Source organism: Aquarana catesbeiana, linkage group LG03 (assembly GCF_042186555.1).
Source record: "Aquarana catesbeiana isolate 2022-GZ linkage group LG03, ASM4218655v1, whole genome shotgun sequence".
Classification (NCBI taxonomy): domain Eukaryota; kingdom Metazoa; phylum Chordata; class Amphibia; order Anura; family Ranidae; genus Aquarana; species Aquarana catesbeiana.
Window position 1 is genome coordinate 98,799,337 of NC_133326.1, and position 25,458 is coordinate 98,824,794.

The following is a 25,458-nucleotide window of genomic DNA, read 5'->3' on the forward strand; positions in this document are numbered from 1 at the left end:
GTGACACATTTTTTTTTTTTGCACAAAGTTGTCACTAAATGATATATTGCTCACACAGGCCATGGGCATATGTGGAATTACACCCCAAAATACATTTAGCTGCTTCTCCTGAGTATGGAGATACCACATGTGTGGGACTTTTTAAGAGCCTAGCCGCGTACGGGGCCCCGAAAACCAATCACCGCCTTCAGGATTTCTAAGGGTGTAAATTTTTAATTTTACTCTTCACTGCCTATCACAGTTTCGGAGGCCATGGAATGCCCAGGTGGCACAAAACCCCCCCAAATGACCCCATTTTGGAAAGTAGACATCCCAAGCTATTTGCTGAGAGGCATGGTGAGTATTTTGCAGCTCTCATTTGTTTTTGAAAATGAAGAAAGGCAAGAAAATTTTTTTTTTTTTTCATTTTTCAATTTTCAAAACTTTGTGACAAAAAGTGAGGTCTGCAAAATACTCACTATACCTCTCAGCAAATAGCTTGGGGTGTCTACTTTCCAAAATGGGGTCATTTGGGGGGGGGGGGGTTTTGCCACCTGGGCATTCCATGGCCTCCGAAACTGTGATAGGCAGTGAAGAGTGAAATCAAAAATTTATGCCCTTAGAATGCCTGAAGGCGGTGCTTGGTTTTCGGGGTCCCGTGCGCGGCTAGGCTCCCAAAAAGTCCCATACATGTGGTATCCCCATACTCAGAAGAAGCAACAGAATGTATTTTGGGGTAAAATTTCACATATTCCCACGGCATGTTTGAGCAATATATCATTTAGTGACAACTTTGTGCAAAAGAAAAAAAAAAATTTGTCTCTTTCCTGCAACTTATGTCACAATATAAAATATTCCATGGACTCGACATGCCTCTCAGCAAATAGCTTGGGGTGTCTACTTTTCAAAATGGGGTCATTTGGGGGGGTTTTGAACTGTCCTGGCATTTTATGCACAACATTTAGAAGCTTATGTCACACATCACCCACTCTTCTAACCACTTGAAGACAAAGCCCTTTCTGACACTTTTTGATTACATGAAAAAATTATTTTTTTTTGCAAGAAAATTACTTTGAACCCCCAAACATTATACATTTTTTTAAAGCAAATGCCCTACAGATTAAAATGGTGGGTGTTTCTTTTTTTTTTTTCACACAGTATTTGCGCAGCGATTTTTCAAACGCATTTTTTGTGGAAAAAACACACTTTTTTAAATTTTAATGCACTAAAACACACTATATTGCCCAAATGTTTGATGAAATAAAAAAGATGATCTTAGGCCGAGTACATGGATACCAAACATGACATGCTTTAAAATTGCGCACAAACGTGCAGTGACAACAAAATTAATACATTTTTAAAAGACTTTAAAAAGCCTTTACAGGTTACCACTTTAAATTTACAGAGGAGGTCTACTGCTAAAATTACTGCCCTCGATCTGACCTTCGTGGTGATACCTCACATGCATGGTGCAATTGCTGTTTACATTTGACGCCAGACCGACGCTTGCGTTCGCCTTAGTGCAAGAGCAGGGGTGACAGGGGTGCTTTTTTTTTTTTTTTTTTTTTTTTTTCTTTATTATTTTTTTGCTTTTTTATCTTATTTTTAAATTGTTCCTTTCATTTTTTTTTTAAATCATTTTTATTGTTATCTCAGGGAATGTAAATATCCCCTATGATAGCAATAGGTAGTGACAGGTACTCTTTTTTGAAAAAATTGGGGTCTATTAGACCCTAGATTTCTCCTCTGCCCTCAAAGCATCTGACCACACCAAGATCGGTGTGATAAAATGCTTCCCCAATTTCCCAATGGCGCTGTTTACATCCGGCAAAATCTAAGTCATAAAATGCTCGTAGCTTCCGGTTTCTTAGGCCATAGAGATGTTTGGAGCAACTCTGGTCTCTGATCAGCTCTATGGTCAGCTGGCTGAATCACCAGCTGCATTCTCAGGTTCCCTGTTGAGACAGGAGAGCCAGAGAAAAACACGGAAGACGGTGGGGGGGGGGCATTCCCTCCCACTGCTTGTAAAAGCAGTCTAGAGGCTAATTAGCCGCTAGGATTGCTTTTACATGAAAGCCGACCGCTGGCTGAAAAGAATGATACCAAGATGATACCTAAACCTGCAGGGATCATTCTGGTATAACCACTCAAAGTAGTTAATGGCGTACCTGAAGACAAAAAAATGGTTAACAATAAAGCACAGTAAACGGTAAAGTATAAAAAATTGCATACCTGAAAAGCAAACAGGAAAAAACATAATAACAATAAAACATTGCAGAATAGAATACAGTAAAAAAGAGCAGAACAATAGAGAGAGAATAGAGAGAGAGAGAGAACAATAAAACGACTATTTTTTTTTATTTTATATTTTTGTTTGTGTTTTTTTTTTTTTTTACACTTTTTTTTGTAACTGTAACTTTTATAACTGTAACCGGTTCCAGGTTCGGGTCTCTCAAAATGCGATGGCATCTTGGTAGACCCTGTGAAAGTGTGCCTAGTCTGTGCAATGCTGTACCCTACGCTAATACTCAACTAGTGTATGGTAGCGTTCAAAACATTCACCAATGCAAAGACCAGGATTGTCAGGACAGGAGGGACAATAATAGCGGGTGTCACGCCTATATCCACGCTTGCTGGAGACACAACATCTTTTTTGGGGGTTCATTGGGTAGGGGTACTCGGGAGGACATAAAGAAAATGCCTCTCATGCAGCCGACTGCATTTGGTTGGGGATGTAAATGGGGGAAGTACGGGCGCTGCAGAAGTGGTGGGTTCCCAATTAGGATTGGCGAATGCAGCAGGAAGGGCATTATGGGCACGACGGGCCTGTGTTTGTCTTTTTGGTGGCAGCAGGACACTACTTGTGCTTGCCACCTCGCCAGCTTGAACTGCACTTATGGGACTCGCCGCGTCACCAAGTGTTACTGCAGTGCTGGTTTGACTACGACCGGGGTGTACTAGGCCGCTGGTGCTTGCCAGTTCACCAAAACGCTACCAAAAAAACTGTTAGCGATCGCAGGGATCATGCCTGACTCTGAGAACGCTGCAGTTATGTGTTTAGTGTTTTGTAAGTGACAGTGATCGATCGATACTGCACTTGGGTGGGCTGGGCCGGGCGGAGGGGCAAAAAGGCAGGTGATAGCAGGTATCTGGGCTGATCCTGCTAACACTGCGTTTTTGGGAACCCTAAACTGCTGGGGACGCTAGTATAGATCTGATCGGATCAGATATTGATCCGTTCAGATACTATACCACTAAGGGAGGTGTACGGTGCGTGCGTGGGTGTTAGCAGTACTGGCGCTAACCTGATGCTGCCTGGGGCTGGTGCTTGCCAGTTTACCAAAACGCTACAAAAAAAACTGTTAGCGATCGCAGGGATCAGGCCTGAGTCTGCGAACGCTGCAGTTATGCGTTTAGTGTTTTGTAAGTGACAGTGATCGATCGATACTGCACTTGGGTGGGCTGGGCTGGGCCGGGCAAAACGCAGGTGCTAGCAGGTATCTGGGCTGATCCCGCTAACACTGCATTTTTGGGAACCCTAAACTGCTGGGGACGCTAGTATAGATCTGATCAGATCAGATATTGATCCGTTCAGATACTATACCACTAAGGGAGGTGTATGCTGCGTGCGTGGGTGTTAGCGGTACTGACGCTAATCTGACGCTGCCTGGGGCGACGCATATCACCGCCGGGTGATCAGGGGGCTAAACCTTTATTCAGTAATAAACAGCGGGTGCCCTGACACTATAAAAAATAAACGAACTAACCAGCGTCACCCGTAACAGTTATACGGTGATCAGTGGTGAAAGGGTTAACTAGGGGGCAATCAAGGGGTTAAAACATTTATTAGGTAGTATATGGGGGTCCCTGTCGCTATAAAACACTGACGCCGAACCTAAATATTTACGTCCCTAACTAGCGTCACCAGCGACACTAATACAGCGATCAGAAAAATGATCGCTTAGCGACACTGGTGATGGGGGATGATCAAGGGGTTAAAACTTTATTGGGGGGGTTAGGGGGTATCCTAGACCTAAAGGGGGCTAATACTAACTGCCCTAACACAGTAACTGTCACAAACTGACACCATGCAGTAATCAGAAAAAAAAAAAAAACTGCTTGGTGTCAGTGTGACGGGGGGGGGGGGGGGAGGGGTGATTGGGGGGTGATCGGGGGGCGATTGGGGGGGGAATCAGGGGTGTAAATTATGCCTGGCATGTTCTACTGTAAGTGTATGTGTTGTGCAACTCACTCAGATGTCTTCTCTCCTCGGCGCCGGAACGGAAACTGCCGAGCCGAGGAGAGATGACATCACATCCTCTGCCAAGTGTTACTGCAGTGCTGCCTTGACTACGACCGGGGTGTACTAGGCCGCTGGTGCTTGCCAGTTCACCAAAACGCTACCAAAAAAACTGTTAGCGATCGCAGCGATCATGCCTGACTCTGAGAACGCTGCAGTTATGTGTTTAGTGTTTTGTAAGTGACAGTGATCGATCGATACTGCACTTGGGTGGGCTGGGCCGGGCGGAGGGGCAAAAAGGCAGGTGATAGCAGGTATCTGGGCTGATCCTGCTAACACTGCGTTTTTGGGAACCCTAAACTGCTGGGGACACTAGTATAGATCTGATCGGATCAGATATTGATCCGTTCAGATACTATACCACTAAGGGAGGTGTACGGTGCGTGCGTGGGTGTTAGCAGTACTGGCGCTAACCTGATGCTGCCTGGGGCTGGTGCTTGCCAGTTCACCAAAACGCTACAAAAAAAACTGTTAGCGATCGCAGGGATCAGGCCTGAGTCTGCGAACGCTGCAGTTATGCGTTTAGTGTTTTGTAAGTGACAGTGATCGATCGATACTGCACTTGGGTGGGCTGGGCTGGGCCGGGCAAAACGCAGGTGCTAGCAGGTATCTGGGCTGATCCCGCTAACACTGCATTTTTGGGAACCCTAAACTGCTGGGGACGCTAGTATAGATCTGATCAGATCAGATATTGATCCGTTCAGATACTATACCACTAAGGTAGGTGTATGCTGCGTGCGTGGGTGTTAGCGGTACTGACGCTAATCTGACGCTGCCTGGGGCGACGCATATCACCGCCGGGTGATCAGGGGGCTAAACCTTTATTCAGTAATAAACAGCGGGTGCCCTGACACTATAAAAAATAAACGAACTAACCAGCGTCACCCGTAACAGTTATACGGTGATCAGTGGTGAAAGGGTTAACTAGGGGGCAATCAAGGGGTTAAAACATTTATTAGGTAGTATATGGGGGTCCCTGTCGCTATAAAACACTGACGGCGAACCTAAATATTTACGTCCCTAACTAGCGTCACCAGCGACACTAATACAGCGATCAGAAAAATGATCGCTTAGCGACACTGGTGATGGGGGGTGATCAAGGGGTTAAAACTTTATTGGGGGGGTTAGGGGGTATCCTAGACCTAAAGGGGGCTAATACTAACTGCCCTAACACAGTAACTGTCACAAACTGACACCATGCAGTAATCAGAAAAAAAAAAAAAACTGCTTGGTGTCAGTGTGACGGGGGGGGGGGGGAGGGGTGATTGGGGGGTGATCGGGGGGCGATTGGGGGGGGGATCGGGGGTGTAAATTATGCCTGGCATGTTCTACTGTAAGTGTATGTGTTGTGCAACTCACTCAGATGTCTTCTCTCCTCGGCGCCGGAACGGAAACTGCCGAGCCGAGGAGAGATGACATCACATCCTCTGCCAAGTGTTACTGCAGTGCTGGCTTGACTACGACCGGGGTGTACTAGGCCGCTGGTGCTTGCCAGTTCACCAAAACGCTACCAAAAAAACTGTTAGCGATCGCAGCGATCATGCCTGACTCTGAGAACGCTGCAGTTATGTGTTTAGTGTTTTGTAAGTGACAGTGATCGATCGATACTGCACTTGGGTGGGCTGGGCCGGGCGGAGGGGCAAAAAGGCAGGTGATAGCAGGTATCTGGGCTGATCCTGCTAACACTGCGTTTTTGGGAACCCTAAACTGCTGGGGACACTAGTATAGATCTGATCGGATCAGATATTGATCCGTTCAGATACTATACCACTAAGGGAGGTGTACGGTGCGTGCGTGGGTGTTAGCAGTACTGGCGCTAACCTGATGCTGCCTGGGGCTGGTGCTTGCCAGTTCACCAAAACGCTACAAAAAAAACTGTTAGCGATCGCAGGGATCAGGCCTGAGTCTGCGAACGCTGCAGTTATGCGTTTAGTGTTTTGTAAGTGACAGTGATCGATCGATACTGCACTTGGGTGGGCTGGGCTGGGCCGGGCAAAACGCAGGTGCTAGCAGGTATCTGGGCTGATCCCGCTAACACTGCATTTTTGGGAACCCTAAACTGCTGGGGACGCTAGTATAGATCTGATCAGATCAGATATTGATCCGTTCAGATACTATACCACTAAGGTAGGTGTATGCTGCGTGCGTGGGTGTTAGCGGTACTGACGCTAATCTGACGCTGCCTGGGGCGACGCATATCACCGCCGGGTGATCAGGGGGCTAAACCTTTATTCAGTAATAAACAGCGGGTGCCCTGACACTATAAAAAATAAACGAACTAACCAGCGTCACCCGTAACAGTTATACGGTGATCAGTGGTGAAAGGGTTAACTAGGGGGCAATCAAGGGGTTAAAACATTTATTAGGTAGTATATGGGGGTCCCTGTCGCTATAAAACACTGACGGCGAACCTAAATATTTACGTCCCTAACTAGCGTCACCAGCGACACTAATACAGCGATCAGAAAAATGATCGCTTAGCGACACTGGTGATGGGGGGTGATCAAGGGGTTAAAACTTTATTGGGGGGGTTAGGGGGTATCCTAGACCTAAAGGGGGCTAATACTAACTGCCCTAACACAGTAACTGTCACAAACTGACACCATGCAGTAATCAGAAAAAAAAAAAAAACTGCTTGGTGTCAGTGTGACGGGGGGGGGGGGAGGGGTGATTGGGGGGTGATCGGGGGGCGATTGGGGGGGGGATCGGGGGTGTAAATTATGCCTGGCATGTTCTACTGTAAGTGTATGTGTTGTGCAACTCACTCAGATGTCTTCTCTCCTCGGCGCCGGAACGGAAACTGCCGAGCCGAGGAGAGATGACATCACATCCTCTGCCTGTGTGTACTACACACAGGCAGGGGAGGATTCTCATTGCCTGGGAGCGATCGCGAGGGGGGGCCACAAATGGATGGCCTCCCCCTCATCACTGAACGCTCCCAGACCAAAGCCGACCGCCTTGGGCACCGGGGGGGGGGTCCGATCGGACCCCCCACCCGCGGGTCGCAGATCACGTATGGGTACATGATTCTGCCTGCCCGTGCCATTCTGCTGACGTATATCAGCGTGAGGCGGTCGGCAAGTGGTTAATTATCATAAGTAAGTAATTTACAAATAATTATTATATATTATTTTTAAGGTAATTTACTGTATTTTCAAAAACTGTACTCAAGCAGGTGGCTTAACGGACAAATTACTGAAGTTTGAAGTTAAGTCGTTAACTTCCAATCAGTAATTTCACAGTAAATAGATAAATAATAAATGATTATGTTATAACATATAGCATAATAATATATTATGTAGCTTGAATAAAAAAGTACCTTTTCAGCAGCAGAAGATTCTCCCTCTTAACTGTGTGAGAAAAACATGGGATTGTGGATAAATCGTATACCCATAAACCCATGTTTTTTCCTTGCAGTTAAGAGGGCTGGGCTGGAAGGGAGCATTTGTCTTTTTTGACGCTTCAGTGAGATGCGTGCCTCCACTGCAGCATTTTTATCGGACAGCTTAGACCAATGGTGCTTTACTATTGATCCAAGGCTCCAAGCTGTCCATTGAGCTCAGTGCCTCTTACAAGAAATCACTGTGAGCTCATCCTCTCAGTCTGCCGCAAACAGCGTGTGCCAGCTTGTATTTAAACTGGCCACGCTGTATGTTGCTTCTGACAGGCTGTGCAAGGAGCCCCATATCTAAGGGAACAATGGGTGCTAAGAGCCCCGAATTTTGAGCCCTGAATCATATGTAGGGGAATTGTTTAATTAGATCAGTAATTCAAGTAATTGTTGCTTTACTTTTATTACTAATCTAATCATCTGAATATATATTTTGCTAAATTAACATTCTCTACTACTCTAGTAACTAAATCCAGTGTATAAGTACAACACAAACGTACATTGTGCTTATTGTGAAACTGAAATACTAAAGTGCATTGCGCATATTATGAAGAAGTATTGAGGAGGATTGGGCTTGTTGTAAAATCACAGTATTATTGTGTATTGCGCTTACTATGATATTGGCCTGCTGAAGTGTATTGTACTTACATAGTACTGTTCTGTATTTGAAATACACTTGATATAATTGGTGTTCATGGTACTGTTCTTTAGTCGGGAGAGATCCACTTGACAGATGCTTTCAGTCCCGGAGGCCAGAAGTATTCATCAGTGTAGTGTATAAAATAGTTTTTTTTATATACTGTACATTGATGTGCTTCTACTTTAAAGTGGAACTCCATTTTTTGTTCAGAAAAAAACATTCCCTATACATATAATGTAAATGCTGGCATTATAGTTATTTGAAGTATTTTAGAAAATTGTTTTGCAGCTTTGCTCCTGAAGAACCCGTATTTACCTCACTATGTTCATTCTCACTGACTACTAACTGTAGGATCAACCGTCATTATGATCGCCTAACCATTTCCAGTTTTGTAATAATAAAAACATTGATTCTGTATCCTTTTAAGTCATGATAAACTTTAAGAGGTATTTTAACAAAACTGAAACACCTATGAATGTGGAAAAATGATGAAGTCAATCACCCATGCAGGACATAGGATTCCTGGGGAGTTCTGTACAGCCTTATCCTATTAATTCTTAAGTGCAGAACCGATTAGGATTCATTTTGCTGATGTCAGAGCAGTACAAGATGAATTCTGATATATTTTATCTCCTGCAAATTTTGTAAGTGTGCCCACTTACAAAGAACTGAAGGGTCTATAATTTTTATCATAGATCTATCTTAAATGATAGAGACAGAATATCAACAAAAAATCCTGAAAAAACACATAAAACAAATGCTATAAATTAAGTTGCAGTTCAGTGAGTAAAATAAGTATTTGATCCCCAAACAAAGCATGACTTAGTACTTGGCAACTCCAAGTTTCAGCTCCCTCCACAAATTTTCTATAGAATTAATGTCTGCAGACTGACACTCCATGACCTTGAGCCACTCCTTTGTTGCCTTGGCGGTATGTTTTGGGTCATTATTATGCTGGAAGACCCATCCATGACCCATCTTCAGTGTTCTGGCTGAGGGAAGAAGGTTCTCATCCAAAATTTTACAATAAATGGCCCTGCCCATTGACCCCTCAATGTGGCAAAGTCGACTTGTACCTTTAGCAGAGAAACAGCCTCAAAGCATAATGTTTCCACCTCCATGCTTGACTGTAGGGATGGTGTTCTTAGGGTCATAGTCAGCATTTTTCTTTCTCCAAACACGGCAAGTCAAGTTAATGTCAAAGAGCTCAATTTTGCTCTCATATGACCACAGCACTTTCTCCCAGTTCTTCTCTGAGTCATTTAGATGTTCATTGGCATGACTGTGCACGTGCCCTCTTGAGGAGGGGGACTCACCATGTTTGGAGGAAGAAAAATGCTGACTATGACCCTAAGAACACCATCCCTCCAGTCAAGCATGGAGGTGGAAACATTATGCTTTGGGGCTGTTTCTCTACAAAAGGTACAAACCGACTTTGCCGCATTAAGAGGCCAATGGACAGGGCCATGTATTGTAAAATCTTGGATGAGAACCTTCTTCCCTCAGCCAGAACACTAAAGATGGGTCATCAAAACATAACCTTTTTTGATGACCCACCCAAAACATACCACCAAGGCAACAAAGGAGTGGCTCAAGAAGAAGCACATTAGTTATGGAGTGGCCTAGCCAGTCTCCAGACCTTAATGCTATAGAACATTTATGGAGGGAGCTGAAACTTTGAGTTGCCATACGACAGCCAAGAAACCTTAAGGATTTAGAGAAAATCTGTAAAGAAGAGTGGTCAAAAATCCCTCCTGAGATGTGTGCAAACCTGTTAACCAACTACAAGAAGCTTCTTACCACTGTGCTTGCCAACAAGGGTTTCTCCACCAAGTACTAAGTCATGTTTTGCTTGAGGATCAAATACTTATTTTTCTCGCTGAACTGCAACTCAATTTATAACATTTGTATCACGTGTTTTTTTCTGGATTTTTGGCTGATACTATGTCTCTATCGTTTAAAAAAAATATAGACCCTTCATTTCTTTGTAAGTGGACAAACTTACAAAATATGCAGGGGATCAAATAATTATTTTCTCCACTGTATATCTTATATCACTTAAACTGAACTTCACTCTCTCAGTCAATGTTAACTATTTTTAATCCTTATGCTGCTAGCATTAGTAAATAGATAGGAAAGTATATTATATTTACTTGTTTTAAAGTATTTTCTTACATTTCTTCAGTTACTACCTGATTTCCAAGCCTAGGCAAATGATGTCAATCATCCCAGGAAACTTCAGGAGGGGATGAGGGGCATTCTCAGCTAAGCACATCCTCTTGCCTGCATGCCTGAGCTAAGGGCAGCTGGATTCTAGGAAGTACATGCTACATGAATCCTCAAGATGGCCATGGCCAGAAACGCTGGACATAGATAGATGGGTGAGATTGCTTTGAATGTTAAAAATGAATTAAATAGCTTTTTGCTTGTGGTGCTCAGATGAAGTGTATTTCCACTTTAGGAAAAAGCACGTAAATATTTTTTTTTAAATTAAAGTAATTAAAAGCAGTGTTAAATCCAAAACAAAAATTTTAAAGGCATTGTACGCTTTCAAATGTTTTTGTTATTTTAACTGGGTATTGTTGAAGTTATATTTCCTGTGTTGTTTGCCTGCTTTATCTTGTTTTGATGGGCTTGTTTTGTTGGACTGCAAGTGTCATGATCGATTCCTTTATGTCCATATGTTCATTCACCTAGCTTGTCCGTACCTGCCAAGCAGCTTCTTGTTCTGGGTCACAATAGCATCCAACCTATGCCTAACCTCACCATTCTCTGTTTGACATCACAAATGTGGGAGTGCTAATGCGATGAAAACACATCTCTTCTAACATGGTGATCAAACTGTTAATTGCTCTGCCTGTTTGTGTCTGTGTCAGATCGAATTACTATGAAGTTCTCACCTGCACCAGTGATAGCTTGAGAGATCCAGGGATTTTGGGATATGTGATTTCTTTACAGGAAGTATCAGTTCTTAGACTGCAGACAGAAGTCACCCATTAAGCTGTTCAGTGCCAGGCCATATGCCTCATGTTGAACATAAACAGAAACTTTTGACACAGGAATGTGAAAATTTACTCTACTATAGGCTGTGTGTACTGGACAACAAATGGTATCATGAAACAACATGATTATTATTATGCAGGATTTATATAGCGCCAACAATTTATGTAGTGCTTTACCATAGAACAGTACAGTTACAATACACAAGGCGTGATAGGCTTCCCTGAAGAGATGAGTTTTCAGGGATCGCCTAAAGGCAGCCACAGTAAAAGATAGCTAGACAGATTAAGGTAGAGTTCCAGAGGATGAGAGAGGCTCTCAAGAAGTCCTGAAGACAAGCATGGGAGGAGGAGACAAGGGAGCATGAGAGCAGGAGGTCTTGAGAGGAGCAGAGAGAACGGTTTGGATGATATTTGAAGACAAGATTTTTGATGTAGCTCGGGGCAGATATGTGAATGGCTTTGTATGTTGTTGCTAGTATTTTGAATTTATTTTGCCAGTGGAGGGACTGATGGGGAGGGGTGGCAGACATGTTACGGCTGGTAAGAGAGGAGTCTGGCAGCAGCATTTATGATAGACTGAAGAGGCGATAGCCCATGGGGAGGTAGGCCTATGAGAAGGGAGTTGCAATAGTCAAGGCAAGAGATAACGAGGGAGTGAATGAAAACCTTGGTGGTTCCATTAATTAAAAAGAGGTGAATTTTAGAAATGTTACAGAGGTGAAGCTTTTGACAACGATTGGATCAATGCATACCTTGTGCAGGTGAAAAATGCAAGGTTCTGGTAGGAAGGTTTATAATGCCTTTAATATATTGCAGCTTCCAAATCTTTAAATGTGGTAACTGCATTCATTTTCTTTTTTAGACTGTTTTTCCTTTATTTTCATCTGGTGATATGGCCAGTAACACACTTCTTGATTACAATTAAGTGCCCACCAGTGCAAGCAATGATTGCCCACCACTGCCAGCAATCAGTGCCCACAAATGCCACCAATCAGTGCATAAAGTTTTTACTGAAGTTAACAATTTTTTCATCATATGCCTATTGCTTGACTTGTCAGGGCTCAAGACAGCCTTACTTAAATCAGAACGAATCAAATGTTATTTGTAAAGTATGTTCCGTAAAGATTAAAAAAAACATCAACAGCTGAAACACTCAGTACCTTTTCTGAGAAAAATCCTGCCCTATGATCCCTCCTTTGCGACTGAATGGCTAAATCCCTAGGACTTTGGTTATATGTTCTTTTTTTGAAAGGGAGAATGCTGGAACCCTGATCTTGACCTTTAGTGGACATTTCATAACCAAATGTCTAGACTTTTGATTATACCTGGATCAACACTTTCTTTAGAAAAAAAACAATTATTTCAGCCATACAATCACTCATGATTGAATCCATCCCAGGAAATTGATAGCAAAGCTATATAGTAATATATCTGTTTGAGTTTATTTAAAAAAAAAAAAAACTTATAAATTCCTGTTTTATACAACAGCTAATACATGTATAGAATGTATGATAATACTCAATTTGTGAAAAAAAAATCACCAACCTGTTCTTGAGACCATTTCTGCCTTTCTTCTGGAGTTCGAACCTTTCCTTTGTAGTTTCTTTGGATATCACCAACATGCTTTGAAGCTGAGGGAATATTTAAAGATTTTGGCCGACCTTCATGTCTGCTGGCAGTTTGGGGAGTGTCTGTATTCTGGCATGTTTCCTTATGGTCTGTTGGCACAGTTTCTGGCCCAGTGTGCTCAGGGCTCATGTCGGTAGGACTATTTATGCTACTCATACTCATACTCATTTTGATCTCAGCAACAATCTGATCAATGTCCTCCTCTTGATCTTCTGCTTCTCCCTCAGTTTTCCTTACATGAAATGGGGATTGTGGAAGGGAATTTCCATTTGTTTCTGTTGGATAGTAGTCTTGATATGCTTCTTCATTTTCACTGTATTGAGCTGTTTCCTCTTGGTCTTGAACTTCTAATGAAGATGAATTATCCTCCTCCAACATTTGAATCTGACGTTCATGCCCTATTTCTTCATCTGTACATTCTTGCTGCTGTATCTTGGAGTCTGTCCATTCATCCTCCACTGCTTCAACACATTCATCTGTGTCTATATGGGGCTTCTCATTGTGAATATACTCCTCTCCATTGCAGTCCATACCTTCCAGGTAACTATCATCTTCAGGACAATATCGTATATAGTATGTGATTCCTTCCTCTTCATCAGGAAGCCCTTCATCGTACTCCTCATCTGAAGTGTTATTTACATAATCAGAACTTGAATCCCCATCACCACTGTTGTCATTACAGTCTTGTTCCTCCTGGTTGCTTGTGATGTGCATGCTGGGTATCTGTGTGTTGGTGTACTCATGCACCACAGGCTCCTCATATACAGAGTCCTGGTTATCACGATTGCCAATATGAGGAGAAGAAGGACAGGATCTTGGTCTTTGGTCCAGCATGCTGGCTGCGGTGCTTTGACGTTTCCTGTTTGCCATATTTTCTAACCTACACAACCATCATTTCAAGAATTTGTCTGTAGAAGACAGAAAAAAAAAATGAATGTTATGATTCTTAACCATTATTATGATTAACATATTGTGATGGCTGATTATTGATGAATTTAAAGTTGACAGTCAGGAATTAACAAATATACAAACATGCACCAAAAAGTGCCTTTAATTTGACAGTAGGTTTAATGTCACTTTAAATAAGAATCTACATTCATTGCTGTCAAATAAGACACAATATTCTAAATATGATATAAATACATCTTGATATTAGTCTCAAACCTAAATGTTATAGTGAACCTTGGAGATGGAGATTGCAATAGCTGTCTTCTTGCTTAAAAAAAGGTAGTTGTCTGGCTATTATGCTTCCCCTGGCTTCAGTACCTTAACCACTTCAGCCCCAGAAGGATTTACTCCCTTCCTGACCAGAGCACTTTTTACAATTTGGCACTGCGTCACTTTAACTGCTAATTGCGCGGTCATGCAATGCTGTACCCAAACGAAATTTGCGTCCTTTTCTTCCCACAAATAGAGCTTTGTTTTAATGGTATTTGATCACCTCTGCTGTTTTTATTTTTTGCGCTATAAACGAAAAAAGACCGAAAATTTTTGGTAATAAAAAAATCCAATAAACTCAATTTTAGTCATACATTTAGGCCAAAATGTATTCGGCCACATGTCTTTGGTAAAAAAATGTCAATAAGTATATATTTATTGGTTTGTGCAAAAGTTATAGCGCCTACAAACTAGGGTACATTTTCTGGAATTTACACAGCCTTTAATTTATGACTGCCTATGTCATTTCTTGAGGTGCTAAAATGGCAGGGCAGTACAAAATCCCCACAAATGACCCCATTTTGGAAAGTAGACACCCCAAGGAAATTGCTGAGAGGCATGTTGAGCCCATTGAATATTCATTTTTTTTGTCCCAAGTGATTGAATAATGACAAAAAAAAAAAAATTTACAAACAGTTGTCACTAAATGATATATTGCTCACACAGGCCATGGGCAAATGTGGAATTGCACCCCAAAATACATTCAGCTGCTTCTCCTGAGTACGGGGATACCACATGTGTGGGACTTTTTGGGAGCCTAGCCGCGTACGGGGGCCCCGAAAACCAATTACCGCCTGCAGGATTTCTAAGGGCGTAAATTTTTGATTTCACTCCTCACTGCCTATCACAGTTTTGAAGGCCATAAAATGCCCAGATGGCACAAAACTCCCCCAAATGACCCCATTTTGGAAAGTAGACACCCCAAGCTATTTGCTGAGGGGCATGTTGAGTCCATGGAATATTTTATATTTTGACACAAGTTGCGCGAAAGTGACAAATTTTTTTTTTTTTGCACAAAGTTGTCACTAAATGATATATTACTCACAGAGGCCATGGGCATATGTGAAATTGCACCCCAAAATACATTTAGCTGCTTCTCCTGAGTATGGGGATACCACATGTGTGGGATTTTTTGGGAGCCTAGCCGCGTACGGGGCTCCGAAAACCAATCACCGCCTTCAGGCTTTCTAAGGGCGTAAATTTTTGATTTCACACTTCACTGCCTATCACAGTTTCGGAGGCCATGGAATGCCCAGGTGGCACAAACCCCCCTTCCCAAATGACCCCATTTTGGAAAGTAGACACCCCAAGCTATTTGCTGAGAGGCATGGTGAGTATTTTGCAGCTCTCATTTGTTTTCGAAAATGAAGAAAGGCAAGAAAAAAAAATTTTTTTTTTTCTTTTTTCAATTTTCAAAACTTTGTGACAAAAATTGAGGTCTGCAAAATACTCACTATACCTCTCAGCAAATATCTTGGGGTGTCTGCTTTCCAAAATAGGGTCATTTGGGGGGTTTTGTGCCACTTGGGCATTCCATGGCCTCCAAAACTGTGATAGGCAGTGAAGAGTGAAATCAAAAATTTACGCCCTTAGAAAGCCTGAAGGTGGTGCTTGGTTTTTGGGGTCCCATACGCGGCTAGGCTCCCAAAAAGTCTCACACATGTGGTATCCCCATACTCAGGAGAAGCAACAGAATGTATTTTGGGGTGTAAGTTCACATATTCCCATGGCATGTTTGAGCAATATATCATTTAGTGACAACTTTGTGCAAAAAAAAAAAAAATTGTCTTTTTCCCGCAACTTGTGTCACAATATAAAATATTCCATGAACTCTACATGCCTCTCAGCAAATAGCTTGGGGTATCTACTTTCCAAAATTGGGTCATTTGGGGTGTTTTGAACTGTCCTGGCATTTTATGCACAACATTTAGAAGCTTATGCCACACATCCCCCACTCTTCTAACCACTTGAAGACAAAGCCCTTTCTGACACTTTTTGTCTACATGAAAAAATTATTTTTTTTTGCAAGAAAATTACTTTGAACCCCCAAACATTATATATATTTTTTAAAGCAAATTCCCTACAGATTAAAATGGTGGGTGTTTCATTTTTATTTCACACAGTATTTGCGCAGCGATTTTTCAAACGCATTTTTTGGGGAAAAAAACACACTTTTTTAAATTTGAATGCACTAAAACACACTATATTGCCCAAATGTTTGATGAAATAAAAAAGATGATGAAGATCTTAGGCCGAGTACATGGATACCAAACATGACATGCTTTAAAATTGCGCACAAATGTGCAGTGGCGACAAACTAAATACATTTTTAAAAGCCTTTAAAAGCCTTTACAGGTTACCACTTTAGATTTACAGAGGAGGTCTGCTGCTAAAATGACTGCCCTCGATCTGACCTTCGCGGTGATACCTCACATGCATGGTGCAATTGCTGTTTACATTTGACGCCAGACCGAAAACCTGCGTTCACCTTTGCGCGAGAGCAGGGGGGGACAGGGGTGCTTTTTTTTTTTTTTTCATTATTATTTTTTTGCGTTTTTATCTTATTTTTAAACTGTTCCTTTCATTTTTTTTTTTTATCATTTTTATTGTTATCTCAGGAAATGTAAATATCCCCTATGATAGCAATAGGTAGTGACAGGTACTCTTTTTTGAAAAAATTGGGATCTATTAGACCCTAGATCTCTCCTCTGCCCTCAAAGCATCTGACCACACCAAGATGGGTGTGATAAAATGCCTACCCAATTTCCCAATGGCGCGGTTTACATCCGGCGAAATCTAAGTCATGAAATGCTCGTAGCTTCCTGTTTCTTAGGCCATAGAGATGTTTGGAGCCACTCTGGTCTCTGATCAGCTCTATGGTCAGCTGGCTGAATCTCCGGCTGCATTCTCAGGTTCCCTGTTGGGACAGGAGAGCCCGAGAAAACCATGGAAGACGGTGGGGGGGCATTCCCTCCCACTGCTTGTAAAAGCAGTCTAGAGGCTAATTAGCCGCTAGGATTGCTTTTACATGAAAGCCGACCGCTGGCTGAAAAGAATGATACCAAGATGATACCTAAACCTGCAGGCATCATTCTGGTATAACCACTAAAAGTCCAGTAACATACCAGTACGTTGCTGGTCCTTGTTGGGCATATATTGTAATCTTTTTTTTCATGCAGCCTGTGGGCTGAACGAAAAAAAGAGATTGATCGGTGGGTATGCCCACCATTAGAATACCTCCCTTCATCCACCCACTTCTAATGATGGGCATACATGCACCATTTATATATGCCGAAGCATGAGGGCATCCTCCTGCAAAAGGTAGGAGCAAATCGCTCCTCCGCCCCTGCTGCCCCCCATGCTTCGGCATATATCACCTGTAACTTTTGTAACTGTAACCGGTTCCAGGTTCGGGTCTCTCAAAATGCGATGGCATCTTGGGAGACCCTGTGAAGGTGTGCCTAGTCTGTGCAATGCTGTACCCTACGCTAATACTCAACTAGTGTATGGTAGCGTTCAAAACATTCACCAATGCAAAGACCAGGATTGTCAGGACAGGAGGGACAATAATAGCGGGTGTCATGGCTATATCCGCGCTTGCTGGAGACACAACATATTTTTTGGGGGGGTTCATTGGGTAGGGGTACTCGGAAGGACATAAAGAAAATGCCTATCATGCAGCCGACTGCATTTGGTTGGGGATGTGAATGGGGGAAGTACGGGTGCTGCAGAAGTGGTGGGTTCCCAATTAGGATTGGCGAATGCAGCAGGAAGGGCACTAAGGGCATGACGGGCCTGTGTTTGTCTTCTTCTTGGTGGCAGCGGGACACTACTCGTGCTTGCCACCTCACCAGCTTGAACTGCACTTATGGGACTCGCCACGTCACCAAATGTTACTGCAGTGCTGGTTTGACTACGACCGGGGTGTATTAGGCCGCTGATGCTTGCCAGTTCACCAAAACGCTACCAAAAAAACTGTTAGCGATCGCAGGGATCAGGCCTGACTCTGTGAATGCTGCAGTTATGCGTTTAGTGTTTTGTAAGTGACAGTGACTGGTTAAAGTAATTCTAAAGCCAAGACATTTTTTTACATGAATGCATTCCCTGCATTAAGGTAAAAAAATTTCCAGAAGCAGTATCGCCTGTCACTCAATTCAACGCTGTGCCCATCTGTAGCAGCTCTCTCCTCTCTCCCAGTGTTCACAGGACACAGAGGCAGCAGTGCAACCTGCTGTCAATCAAATGCTGTGAGCAGACAGCAGGGGGTGGGGCCAAGCCACTGTGTGTGCCTATGGACGCACAAAGCCCAGCTTGGGCGCAAGCCCACACGTCTGCCTCAATAACAAGCAGCTTGCTATAGTGGTAGACACAGAAGAGGAGGAGCTGAGAGCACTGGCAGAGGACTTCAGAAGAAGAGAATATGATTGCACAGTACAGGTAAGTAAAACATGCTTGTTATTTTTTTTAAAAAGCCTTTAAAACTGCTTTAAGCCAATAAGGTAGAGCATGTATGCCAATCAGAAAAGCCAGGGTTTTAACAGGGGTTACAGACAAAATATTGCGTCCATAGGGCACAGACATCAATAAAAACATTGTCAGAAGTTCTAATCCTTTCTCAACAAAAATGTGGTTTTCTCTGCTTCCCCATTGAAGAGATTTTTCAACACTTCCTGTTCTGACAGGAAGTAAGATGTACCCCTTCAATAGCGATACAGCAATACAAATAGCTCTATCTCTGAATAAAGCCCCAGCTGATCCATTAAAATAATACATATAAAAAATATCATAATCTACTGGTTATATAGTTTCTGTAGATACCTAAATCTTCATTTGAAAACACCACAATCTCTACGAAACAGTTATTTTTGTCACAATAAAATAAGGGAAATGTACCATAAAATCACCTTGGCAATTAAGAAACAGAGTGCAGTAAAATAATTTGTGTTCCCTTAATTTTGCACTGATGTGCGGTTTTGGTTTGGTCTTGTTGGCATTAATCAGATCAGTCAAAAAACAGATGACAACAAAATAATATAACAACATCTTTCAAACCAATTAGCCCTTACACATACCATGTTTTTATCATGTCTATAATTGCAGCACTGTGTACACTCTCAGTTTCCCAGCACTTCTACTAGTTGCTTTTTCACCCCACTATAGATTTATTGCATTCTAGTAGTTCTCATTTCAGTTCTCATTCCATAAATACTACTTTGTCTGCTGTTTTTATAAAAAGTAGTCTAACATTACCAATTTGGAAAGAGAGGACTGGAAATATTTATGAAAACCACATTGTCAGTTTCACTGCAGCTAACAGAAGGTTCATCCATGTATAAAACGTGTTATGTTTGAAATTGACGTCTGCTACCTCACATGGTCCTGTTCTAGAATGCAATCCTACTGGGGGGAAGTAATGACTTTCATCTTGTTGGTTCTAATGGCTCCAGTCTCATATTCTCCTGCCTGTATATTAGGTTTAATATCAGAAAAACAGTAGAACTGTTACCAAATGAGTTAAATAACAGAAGCCCCCTTCTTTACATTGAAAACAGCTATCCTTAAAGCAGAGCTCCACCCAAAACGGGAAGCCCTGCTTGTTTGCACACCCCCCCCCCCCCCCGCGCTGCCACATTTGGCACTTTTAGGGGGGAGCAGACACCTGTCAAAACCAGATGCCCACTCCCACTTCTGGGTAAGATTGCTGTACAACAATCGTAGCGATCTCCGAAACTTCCGGCCCCTCCTCCTCCCCCCCCGCCTTCAGGGAGACACACAGGTCCAGAAGACAACGGGACCATTCCGAAAGCGCAGCATGACTCACGCATGAGCAGTAGGAAACAGGCTGGGAAGCCACAAGGCTTAACTTTCTGTTTCCTTTAGTGAAGATGCTGTCGCCTGCACCCAGGGCTGATCAACGGGTCGGCTAGGGGTGCCAACATTGCAGGATACCTGGACAGGTAAGTGTCCTTATATTAAAAGCAAGCAACTACAGTATTTGTAGCTGCTGACTTTTAATTTTTTTTTTACAGGCTGGAACTCAGCTTTATGTGGATGTCTGTGAGTTTTAACTCTATAGCCTTATGGCTCTCATTGGCAAATGTTACTTTAGGTTTCATACAGTGATTTACTCTTCCCGTGCCTGCGTGGGTTTCCTCCAGGTACTCCGGTTTCCTCCCACACTCCAAAGACATGCTGGTAGAATAATTGGCTGCTGTCTAAATTGGCCCTAGTATATGAATGTGAGTTAGGGACCTTAGATTATAAGCTCCTTGAGGGTAGGGACCGATGTGAATGTACAATGTATATGTAAAGCGCTGCATAAATTGACGGCGCTATATAAGTACCTTAAATAAATAAATAAATAAATACATTTACTATCAATGGGAATGCTCAGTTAAACTCACTAATATTTAACTCTTCCTAAAGGCCTGTGTACATGGTATTTTGCTCACTTCAGAACTGCTTTTCTTTCCAAGTGAGTCAATGGGAAAGCAAAAGCAGCTTGAAGACCTTAGAAAGTGGTCAACTGTGGGTTACAAGGAGGTCAGCTGCATATCAAATGCAACTGTAAATGCACTGGAGTCTCAGGCTGGGGTCACACTTGTGCGATCACAGACATCACATGTGATTTGCACCACATTGTTGTGCAGATCACATACAATGTCTGTGCAATGCAAATTCAGCCATACAAAATATATGGCTGAAATTGCATCGCAATTCGCACCAAAATGGTGCATTGCCCTTTTTTTGGTCCACACTGGAATTGGACCACATGGGTGTTCACACCTATGTGATCCGATTCCTGCATCATTTGTCAGTTTGCACTGCGATGTGCAAACCGATCTGGCAGTGTCATTAACTTTGCATTGACACCCACAGCAGTTCGCAGATGTCTGTGTGAACTGCCGGCAGGTTCCTGCATCATAAAGGTGAACCGGGACTAAAATTGATCTCATATGCAAGCTAAGTGCACCTGAAAGCAAACTGCATCTGCCAAGACACAAGCCCATGTGGTGGCAACACTGCTATCATTTATTGCTGAAATACCTGTTCCTCAATAGTTCATTATAGCACCCTGCTATAAAAAAAAAGCTAAAAGATTAAATCATGTTTTGTTATTTATGTTATTGCATATTTTACTTTTAGCCCATCGCTATGGAAAAGCATTGTGAAGTTACTACAGGCAATAAATCTTGGGGGTTGATTTACTAAAACTGGAGCACAAAATCTGGTGCAGCTGTGCATGGTAGCCAATCAGCTTCTAACTTCAGCTTCTTCAATTGGTGTTGACAAAAAACCTGGAAGCTGATTGGGTTTGTATGCACAACTGCACCAGATTTTGCACTCTCCAATTTTAGTAAATCAATCCCATGGCATGTGTGTAATGCATCCTACTGTAGGGAAGTGACGTAAATATGTAAATAAAGTGAACATTATAAAAATGTTTTTGGAATTATAACTGTCAAAAAGTCAAATTAATGCCAGCATATGTATATGATTCTTCATACTGCACAAGACAGCTGTAGCATATATTTCAAATTGCCAACATTTCCTTAATACCAATATAATTATGCGTACAAGAACAGCTTCTTTGCTTACTGATGACTCATGCTGCTGGTGTCTAACTTGCTTTAGAAATCAGACATGGAAAATACATTTCTATTTTCAATACCTTCATCATCAGGTTTTTCTGTGAAGTTATTTTAACACCATCTGTTCTACCATGGGGATTAGAAAGCAATAAATGTGAATTTATCAGTATTTATCACTGACTTGTCATACTATAACCAAATGTTTTTCTTAAAAAGAACCAGCGGGGCTGGAAAAATTAAATCTGTCTCTGCTCGTTCTTTGGAGGTACAAAACCTGTCATTCTTTCCTTGCATTAGTACGTGACAAGTCATTTACGCAACATATTTAGGTTCATATCAAATGTCCCGAAACGTGACTACTTATATGCTGATTTCAGTTTAGAGATTCATTAGATTATGAAGCAAAAATAAGGATGTCAGCCCTGGAACTTGCACCTTCCGAAATAAGTCAGCAATGGTGGCTACCATATTTCGATCTTTTCATTCTCCCTCTAAATTGTGAGTCATGTTCACTTGTGGTAAGTTTCCAAGATGTCAATGTTTTACTACCTGAACCAATTAAAGCACAAATATGCTGGACCCACAAAATAGCACTTCTTTTTAACATGGTCTCTGTAGTGCTTGCCAACAATACCTAAGGATACATATGTGTTTTCAGTGACATGTACAAAACACTAAGGAGAACATGTGATTTAAAGTAATAATAAAGGCTTTCAAAAATAACAAACATGTTATACAGGCATACCCCACTTTTAAGTACACAATGGGGTTTATTTACTAAAGCTGGAAAGTGCAAAATCAGGCTCACTTCTGTATAGAAACCAATGAGCTTCCAGGTTTTATTACCAAAGTTTAATTGAACAAGCTGGGGTTAGAAGCTCATTGGTTTCTATGCAGAAGTGAGCCTGATTTTGCACCTTCCAGCTTTAGTAAATAAACCCCAATGTGTACTTAAAAGTGAGGTATGTCTGTACTCACCTACTCTAAGCAGTGTTTTTGCACAGAGTAGCCCAGATCCTCCTCTTCTCGGGTCTTTTGCTAGCACTCTTGGCCCCTTCCTCCTGCCGAGTGCCCCCCAGAGCAAGTAGCATGCAATATGGGCACCCAAGCAGGCTAGTTCCCGATGTGCATAAATAAGAGCCTAGGCTCTCCGGGCACTCTCCCTCCTCATTGGCTGAGACAGAAGCGGGAGACATCACAGCAAGTGAGCCATAATGAAAGGAAAGTCAGGATGGCTGCACACCAAACTGGGATCCAAATGCCTTTATTCACATAAAACCATGAAGAACATGAAGAGCAATACATCCACAAGCAAGGGAGGAATGGTTTACGTGTTTCACACACAAATTGTGTTTTATCAATTCAATGTGTGAAAGAACATTCAGAGTCATGATTCGGCCCCGCCCCCTCTCTCTCCTCATTGGCTCACTGGCTGTGATGGCTCCCGCTGCTGTCTCAGCCAATGATGAGGGAGAGTCCCCAGAGAGCCGAAGCTCAGGTGAGTATTGGGGGCTGGGGGGGCTGCTGCAAACAGAAGGTTTTTTACCTTCATGCACTGAATGCATGAAGGTAAAAAATCTTGAGCCTTTAGAACCATTTTAAGTCACAATCATGCACCCCATAAAGACCAATTGTTTTATTGCAAACAGTAAAAGGGCTATAGGTGATACATGGTCAATTTATGAAGGTGGCACATAGCCAACAAACATTTCGAAAAGATGGCTGCAACTACTTTTAAAACAGCACACATTTAGCATCAACAGTGACAATGATATGTGTAACATTTTAGTGACAGTACAAATTACAAAGTATTTCAAGGGTTCCTCAGGGTAATAAAGTTGAGAAAGACAGAGTAGAGTACCCAGAACCACTGAGATCAGTCCCTGCCCCCACAAATGAGCTTACAATAAATAAAAAATATATTATAAACAGTAATTTAACACATAATCAATTATAAACACGGCTTACTATAGTCTGGTCTGCGGTTTGTGTTCAGGAAGAGATTCACTACTCTGTCTAATAAGAAATAATGTTCGTAATTCTTGGTTAAATGAGTAGTGGAAATGTATAAACAATGTTCAACATTGTATAGTAACAGTGTCAGTTAATGAGCCATGTTTCCATACGTACATCATGACATTTAAAGACCTTGACAAGAAGCAACATTCCAAACTCAATTGCCAAGGTCACACAGAATGAAATCACAAGCTGATCAGCAGAGCCGGAATAGAAAACAAAATCCTTTATCATAATCCTTTAAAAAAAAAAAATGCCAAGCAGGTACAAAAAACCCGCTCCTCAGGATGACGCATTTTAACCACTCAGGTCAAATTCGTTGTAAACAAGCTAAAGGTCTCATTAAATCACACGTCACCTTTATGGTACCGCATCCCACTGCTTGAGCTAACCATGTAAACATACACATAGTTGCTAGTGTTCAAATAGATGGCCGGGAAGGAAGAGGGAGGGGAGCCAATGTATTGCTTAATTAACTCTTTAAAATTGCTACAAATGCGCATGTGAAAACAGGAGGAGAAAATAAAATATCTAAACAAGTGTTATCGTACTACATGATTGCAAAACAAATAAAATCAAAAAAATAATATGGGAAAATATTCACACTGTATTAGAGCAGAACTACATTGCATATGAACCCCACAAACCAAAAGTGATATTTAATACATGTTTAATATTCATAGGAAAACTCACACATTTATCCATGTCTCTGTGCTTTATTTTGCTGAGAACTCACTTTGCAAAAAACACCCCCCTAGCATTTGTGTCTGTGTCCATCTTGAATAAGGACAGATAATTCATGTAGCATTTACTTTCTGGAGTCCATCTGCCCTTAGTGCAGGCATGCAGTCAGGAGGGTGTGCTCAGCTGAGAAAACACTCCTCCCCTCTTGAAGACTCCTGGGATGTATAATATAATTTACCTAGGCCTGGAAGCCGAGAAGTAACTTAATAGGTGTGAAAAAAAATGTTTCAAACAAGTAAATATAATATACTTTCCTATCTATTTTCTAATGCTAGCATCATAGGGATTAAAAATAGTCAATGTTGATTGACAGAGTGAGGTTCCACTTTAAATACTCAACACAAGAGTATAATCCAAGACAGAACCTGGTATTCTCAGGCAGTCTCCCACCTAGATACTAACCCTACTTAGCTTTCAAGATTAAACAAGACTGTACGCCATCTGGGGAGTACTACCATGGATACAAACTCTTCTCTAAGAAAAAAAATCAAAATGCATGCAAATACAGTCTGTGAAAATCAGTAAAAAGAATTATATCTCATATCCCAAAGTTTAGGCCTTGTGATTACCTGGTTTGCAAAACAAAAAGGAGCTTCTCGGTCTAAATACTTTGCTCTAACATCACCTCCCACCAGGAATCATTACAAACTCCCTACCATGTTTCACCAAAAAAATTATTTAAAATATTGGAAGGATTTTTTTCTCTCATAACAAATTATGTCCACCAAATGTTTTGTGGTAATTTGCTGAATGTTACTGGCAAGACATATTACCAAGTACACAAAATTCTTGGTGTTATGTTTAGCATAATATATGGTTAGCACAATAACACATTTAGAAGGACTTACTATTGGCAGTAGATATGAATATTTTAGCCACTTTATGAAAATGGTATGATATACAAATGCTGTGACCCCATTTACGTATATAAACACAAAACAGAAAGC

At 41.8% G+C, this 25,458-nt stretch overlaps 1 protein-coding gene across 2 annotated transcripts in view; it reads right to left on the reverse strand.

The window, feature by feature from the left end:
- APBA2 (amyloid beta precursor protein binding family A member 2) overlaps positions 1 to 25,458 on the reverse strand; it is a 656,749-nt gene that overhangs the window by 344,584 nt on the left and 286,707 nt on the right. For both annotated transcript variants that reach the window (XM_073618863.1, XM_073618862.1), the window contains exon 3: positions 12,858 to 13,849. In XM_073618863.1, coding sequence (XP_073474964.1) covers positions 12,858 to 13,811 — 954 coding nt within the window. In that variant the 5' untranslated portion in view covers positions 13,812 to 13,849. The remainder of the gene's footprint in view (positions 1 to 12,857; positions 13,850 to 25,458) is intronic.